Source organism: Eriocheir sinensis, chromosome 53 (assembly GCF_024679095.1).
Source record: "Eriocheir sinensis breed Jianghai 21 chromosome 53, ASM2467909v1, whole genome shotgun sequence".
Classification (NCBI taxonomy): domain Eukaryota; kingdom Metazoa; phylum Arthropoda; class Malacostraca; order Decapoda; family Varunidae; genus Eriocheir; species Eriocheir sinensis.
Window position 1 is genome coordinate 7,259,021 of NC_066561.1, and position 6,765 is coordinate 7,265,785.

Genomic DNA, 6,765 nt, shown 5'->3' on the forward strand with positions numbered 1-6,765 from the left:
TTATACCGAGACTTACTTTAATAACTATTTTCCGTGTAACAGTTGTATCTCCTATTGACAAGACCTCATTCTCTTCGTATCCTATAGTTCATTCCTAATAGGCTAGTAAGACCTGTTGTATAGTGTATTCAGCCGCTCAAATACTATACAATCACCTTTATTTGATTTTGGCGTACCGAGTGACGTCATACGCTGCTGTCTCTTACGTTAAATGCACCTGCCGTGACAAGGGGAAAGTTTCGTTTAGTCGGCGCAACATCTGTGGTCATATGCCGGAGAGAGACAGACGGGAAAGGAATTATAGGAGAAGAGAACAGACCCCAGGAGACGGGACACAACCCCCGACTAATACCTGGTACCCATTAACTGCTGGGTGGACATGGGCGTAGGGTATCTCATCGGCCGAAGTGCATATTATTCTGACCTCGATCTTTATTTCTTGCAGGCAGTGATGGCGGGGGACTTCATCCTCTCGGTAGCCTACACTCTCACCGCCAGGAAATGCAACGCAGACGTCGTTTTGGCTCTCGCTCAGGTAATGATATCTTTTCTTTGCCATTCTCCTCTTCTCTCTCTCTCCCGTGTTCCGTCGTTCCTCTTCCCTTACTTTATCTTCTCTCACGTATTCCCTATCCTCCTCTTACACCCCTGCATTTGTATTTCTTAGGATCTTATATTCCATCCTTCTCTTTCAAGTATCCTTTCATTCCTTCTCATTTCCGTCATCTCCAACTCTTAAGGGGCTATTACACTGGGCAAATTTTCCGTGGATCTTCAGTCAAACCACGATTTCCGCTGGCGTGGTTCTCATATTTCCGTGGTTTTCTGACGTGTCCACGATCTTCCAAAGCTACGGTAGATTTCACTGAAAGACGACGGTATTACCCACCATCATCATCAGCAGCAGCAATAACAAGAAACAAATGAGAACCACGCTAGCGGAAATCGTGGTTTGACTGAAGATCCGCGTAAAATCCATATCCATATCCTCCTCTTACACTCCTCCATCTATATATCTTAGGTTTTCATATAAATAGATAGAAGACAGACAGAGGACGCGAAGGTAGGAAAAGGAGGATAACCAGTAAATGCAGGCAGAAGGTAGGAGAAAGGTGAGTGAAGGCAGGTGAGACGAGGCAACAGGTGACTTATCCATAATGATCTATAAGTATGTGCGAGGGAGTTAACGGAAAAAGGTATGGAAGGAAGGAAATCAATTCTTGTAAGGAAGAACACAAAGGAGAGGAGGAAGAAGGGCAGTGTTCGAAAGAGTGAAATAAGAGAGACTGCATGGGATGGAAGAAACCTAGCCCATTGGATGCGGTTTTCCTACAAGAAGACATCACCAAGCTACAGGAGTGGAACAAAAAGTCGCTGCTCCAATTTAGTGAAGAAAAATGTGAGGTCATGCATCTTGGGAGGGGATATCCAGCATACCAATACCTCATGGGAAACACTCCACTACCCACCACAGAGGCAGAGAAAGACCTGGGAGTGTATGTGACCAGGCTACCAGTGAAGGAATATCCAGCATACCAATACCACATGGGAAACACTCCACTACCCACCACAGAGGCAGAGAAAGACCTGGGAGTGTATGTTACCAGGCTACCAGTGAAGGGATATCCAGCACACCAATACCACATGGGAAACACTCCACTACCCACCACAGAGGCAGAGAAAGACCTGGGAGTGTATGTTACCAGGCTACCAGTGAAGGGATATCCAGCACACCAATACCACATGGGAAACACTCCACTACCCACCACAGAGGCAGAGAAAGACCTGGGAGTGTATGCTACCAGGCTACCAGTGAAGGCGAAATCCGTGCCAACCGCAGCGGACGGGCTAGACATCAAGAGCTAGGTGAGGATGGAGAAATGTGCGATGAAGATGCAAGAGAGGAAGGAGGAAGGGAAAGATATGGCGGTGAGAGAAAAAGAGAAGATTGGGAAGAGAGGCTGCAGGAGACATGAAAGAGGGTACAGTACAGGGTGGGGAAACTATCGTACTCATCGCATTGTTTTTTAGTAGTTTCTGACCAATAACGAATGCAAAAAACAAACACACAAACATCAATAAATAGGAGCTTTAACGCTAACTTCAATTTTCTATCGGTATTTGTGTAGGTACGAGAGTTTGTGGCTTAAAAGTAATAAAGACTGTGGTGAATACGATAATCTGGCTGATGGAATGGAGGAATAAGGATGTTTTGGAGGACTCGTGAGATAGAAGGCGTCAAGTGTGAAGTGTTGCTGAAGGTTGCTGTGTCACCCTTGCAGATCCCGAAGGACTTGATTCACGGGGAGTTCCTGCAGCTGGGCGCCAAGGAGAGTGAGGACGAGAGGTTCGCCCATTACCTTAAGAAGACTTTCCTCAAAACAGCCTCCTTAATGGCGCATAGCTGCAAGGCCGTGAGTTGATGGGGGATTCTATTTTTTTTCTATATATTTTTAGGTTTATTGTTATTTTTTTAGGTTTCTTGTTTAGGTTAATTATTTTTCAGTAGTGAGTTGATGGGCGTAACTTTTTATTTTTTTCTATATTTTTTTTTAGGTTTATTTTCATGTTTTTTAGGTTTTAGGTTTCTTGTTTACGTAATTTTCTATGGTAGTGTAATATTTATGCAGTGTTATGTCATCTGGATTTGAGTTCTGTAATGCGGTAGATAAGAATTGTGTTTTCCTTTAGGGCTGAAAGGCTACGGAAGAGAATGTTACGAGTTACAATGTTTTTTTTTATATTAATTGAGCATAGATATATTTTTGTTCGTCATTCTTTAAGTTGCTCATCATTCTTCAGCTGGAGGTGTTCTGTAAGTTAGCGATGCAGTAATAATCGAATCCATTTTTCACTTTTACTCACGGGATGTAATAGCGCCTATGTATTATTTTCCTTTTATTGCTCGCTATTCCTGTATTCCAGATTCTCCTTTTTTCCTTAGTAAGCTTATTTTAATGGTCTACTGGTCAGCGTGCCTGGCTTCTACTCAGCGGGCCCGGGTTCGAATCCCAGCCCGGGCAGTCGGCGTGCAGCTCACCCAGCTGTTCATCCTCCCTCTCGGGCTGGTCGATAAATGGGTACCTGGGGACACCTGGGAAAGGTAAACTGTGGTAACCCGGATGTCACACTGGCCCTGTGTCCCGGGGTGATGGGCTCCCTCCCACCACAGGCTCAAGGGCCAATGTTACGGAGATGAGCACCGAGGCCACGCGTTGCAACAGCGTATGCCCTCAACTTTACCTTTGCATTATTATGGGAATGCATTTATAGTGTATTTGTTTATCCTAAGATAATACACATATCTTTTACGAAGCAATGAATAATCTTCTGTTGGTGGTTCTTCGTCAGGTCGCCATCATGTCTGGCGCTGACGAGGAGCTGCAGGAGGTGGCCTTCCAGTACGGCCGCAACGTGGGCATCGCCTTCCAGCTGGTGGACGACTTGCTGGACTTCGTGTCGTCGTCCAGCACGATGGGGAAGCCCACGGCGGCGGACCTCAAGCTGGGCCTGGCCACGGCGCCGGTGCTCTTCGCGGCGGGAAAGGTGAGTCGTGTGGACCGGTGTGGTGTCGTCTGCCATCCCGTGTCGTGAGACATCCCATCTTGAACTTCGCATCGCGGAACCCAATCTTTACCATCACAGAGTAACTACGTGAAGCATCTAAGTGTAAAAAAGTACCAAGGAGGACCTAAAAAGCGACGCAAAGCGAAACAATAATTATAATAATATAAATAAACTTGGGTGGGACAGATCCCGACAAGCAGTCGACAAAAGACACGGTACCTTGTTGAAATTCATGTATGTATTCAGGATGGGATGTCTCACGATACGGGATGGCTGACGACACCACACCGGGACTCAACTGTTATTGTTTTCAGATTGTTTTTCAGACTTTTTTAAGGAGGCCGAGTTCAATCTCAAACACTACCATTTCTATTTCAAGCTTTTTTGATAGTCCGGATTCGCCAGACACTTCTCTTAATTGATGTGTGCTCACAGTACGAAGCATTAGGCAAGTTCTTATAAATGTTCCTTTTGATATCATTGGTTTGTTCCAGGTGGGGGTGCAGGACTGTTCTTTATTATTATTTTCTAATTATGAATCTTGAGACAACTTTTATTCCTAGTCCATTCGATGTTTTTGTGTCTCTAGTTCCCCGAGCTGAACCCGATGATCATCTTTTTATCAGTTTTTTCATTATCTTTTCTTTTATAATTTTGCTGCATCTGTCCTGGAAAACTGAATGAGCTTTGTTTTGGAGGTACATTGTTACTCTTGATCATGGTAATGTTGTACTATTTGGTAGTGGCTTTAAAGGTTTGGTTTTATCTCCGTGCAAACCATCAGGCAACAATGATTTGTATTTCCACTCATGTCGCTCTCTTGTTGTAGTTCCCCGAGCTGAACCCAATGATCATGCGGAGGTTCCAGGAGCCGGGCGACGTCCAGAAGGCCTTCGAGCTGGTGCACCAGAGCGACGGGCTGGAGCAGACGCAGTTCCTGGCGCGCCAGCACTGCCAGGAGGCCATCAAGGTCATCAGCACCCTCAAGCCCTCCGACGAGCAGAAGGCGCTCGTCACCATAACGGACAAAGTGCTCAACCGCATCAAATAACGACCTCTTAACGATAACACTTAAAAACACCAAGACTACGGGCCAGTTTTACAGTCTAGTACAGCACGTTTGTAAGCTCCCCAACCAAACACAAAACACGACGAAAATTCCTTGTATAGTGTTTGGCGTTGATGTAATAAGGAGGAAGTTTTAACCCGTCCGCTGCGATTGGCACGGATTTCGCCTTCACTGGTAGCCTGGTAACATATACTCCCAGGTCTTTCTCTGCCTCTGTGGTGGATAGTGGAGTGTTTCCCATGTGGTATTGGTATGCTGGATATCCCTTCACTGGTAGCCTGGTAACATATACTCCCAGGTCTTTCTCTGCCTCTGTGGTGGATAGTGGAGTGTTTCCCATGTGGTATTGGTATGCTGGATATCCCTTCACTGGTAGCCTGGTAACATATACTCCCAGGTCTTTCTCTGCCTCTGTGGTGGATAGTGGAGTGTTTCCCATGTGGTATTGGTATGCTGGATATCCCCTCCCAAGATGCAGGACTTTACATTTTCTTCATTGAATTGTAGCAGTCTTTTTTGTTCCATTCCTGTAGCTTGGTGATGTCTTCTTGTAGGAAATCCGTAGTCAAGGGGTTAAGAAATCACACAGGAAATCTCATTAGTATCAAGTATTGAGTAAAAAAAAACGGATCAGTGTGGAGAATATAGTTTGGTTTGGGCGCTTACAAGGACTGTGTTGGACTGTCGAAGTGAACTGGCCCTACAAGAGGAGATTCTGATCCCCCCCCTCCCCCCCCAAGGCACCACAATAAGGAGTCTGTTCCTTGACCTCAGCCTGAAGCACATACTACGAAAATTTTAGACTTCCGGTTTTTTTTCTATTTTTCATTCTGGCTCCCGAGGCAATGTCCTTCCATTTATTATTAAAAAAAACATATAATTATCTAGTGTTAGGGAGACAAAAAACTTTATAAATATATGTTCAAATACGTAATTACCATCTTTTCGAGGCATCGTTGTTCATTGGAGCCTCGAAACCGTCTCCCGGGCACAGACTGTATTGCCGGTGTGTGTGTGTGTGTGTGTGTGTGTGTGTGTGTGTTAACTTCATATTTCTTACCTATTATATTTTTACACGACTGAGTATATAAGGCTTGCATTGTCTCGATTTATAAACCATTTCGTCATATATTTGAATTTGTGAACGTGTGTGTGTGTGTGTGTGTGTGTGTGTGTGTGTGTGTGTGTGTCCCATGTCTAACCAAAATACATAACCACTACTTTACTCAGATGATTAGTATTCTAGAGAGTTTTAAGGAGCAGATGTTTTATATTATTTTTTATATACACACTAGCCTCGTTTCTGTGTATCTATGTAGCCGAGCCTGTAGAGCGAGTGTTAGGCTCATCTATTTTTATATACCCGTGACTTAGCTGTAGATGTTTCATTGTGTATATACGTCATTATTTATTTGGAGTTTGGATTGTCCCTTCAGTCCAAAATAATAATAAAAAGAAAAGTTCAGCACAAGGGAAAGTGGGCTGCTGGTGACGATCTCGATAATGTGAAGAAACTTACCGTACGTCAAATGGGCTATTACACTGGGTATATTTTCCGTGGATCTTCAGTCAAACCATGATTTCCGCGAGCGTGGTTCTCATTTGTTCCTCGTTATGGGCAAATTTTCCGTGGATCTTCAGTCAAACCACGATTTCCGCGAGCGTGGTTCTCATTTGTTCCTCGTTATGGGCAAATTTTCCGTGGATCTTCAGTCAAACCATGATTTCCGCTAGCGTGGTTCTCAATTGTTTCTTGTTATTGCTGCTGCTGCTGATGATGGTGAGTAATACCGTCGTCCTTCAGTGAAATCGACCGTAGCTTTGGAAGATCGTGGACACGTCAGAAAACCACGGAAATATGAGAACCACGCCAGCGGAAATCGTGGTTTGACTGAAGATCCACGGAAATTTTGCCCAGTGTAATAGCCCCTTAAAGGTAAACGAAAATGTACACAAGTATTTATAAGAACGAATGAATTAAGTAGTTTTACGATTTGCAAGATTGTATGCCATAGTGATGTATCTTTAGACTGTTTATTCTCTATTCTTGTCGTGTGATGTGAGTTGTAATAGATTTGTAATAAACATGAGAGAATGAGATAAAAATGTTGACAATGCGAACTTTACCC

At 44.1% G+C, this 6,765-nt stretch overlaps 1 protein-coding gene across 4 annotated transcripts in view; it reads left to right on the forward strand.

The window, feature by feature from the left end:
• The window catches only part of LOC126983295 (all trans-polyprenyl-diphosphate synthase PDSS1-like), a 127,069-nt gene extending 120,304 nt beyond the window's left edge, over window positions 1-6,765 (forward strand). Inside the window, exons 5-9 of one of the 4 annotated variants that reach the window (XR_007735765.1) lie at window positions 446-535; window positions 2,283-2,414; window positions 3,352-3,546; window positions 4,397-4,835; window positions 5,034-6,765. Coding sequence is in view for 3 of the 4 variants with exons in the window: in XM_050835958.1 (XP_050691915.1) it covers window positions 446-535; window positions 2,283-2,414; window positions 3,352-3,546; window positions 4,397-4,618 (639 nt within the window). In the remaining variant the exon portion in view is untranslated. Of the gene's footprint in view, window positions 1-445; window positions 536-2,282; window positions 2,415-3,351; window positions 3,547-4,156; window positions 4,235-4,396 lie in introns of those variants that run through there. The other 3 variants (XM_050835958.1, XM_050835961.1, XM_050835960.1) reach the window with 3 other exon arrangements.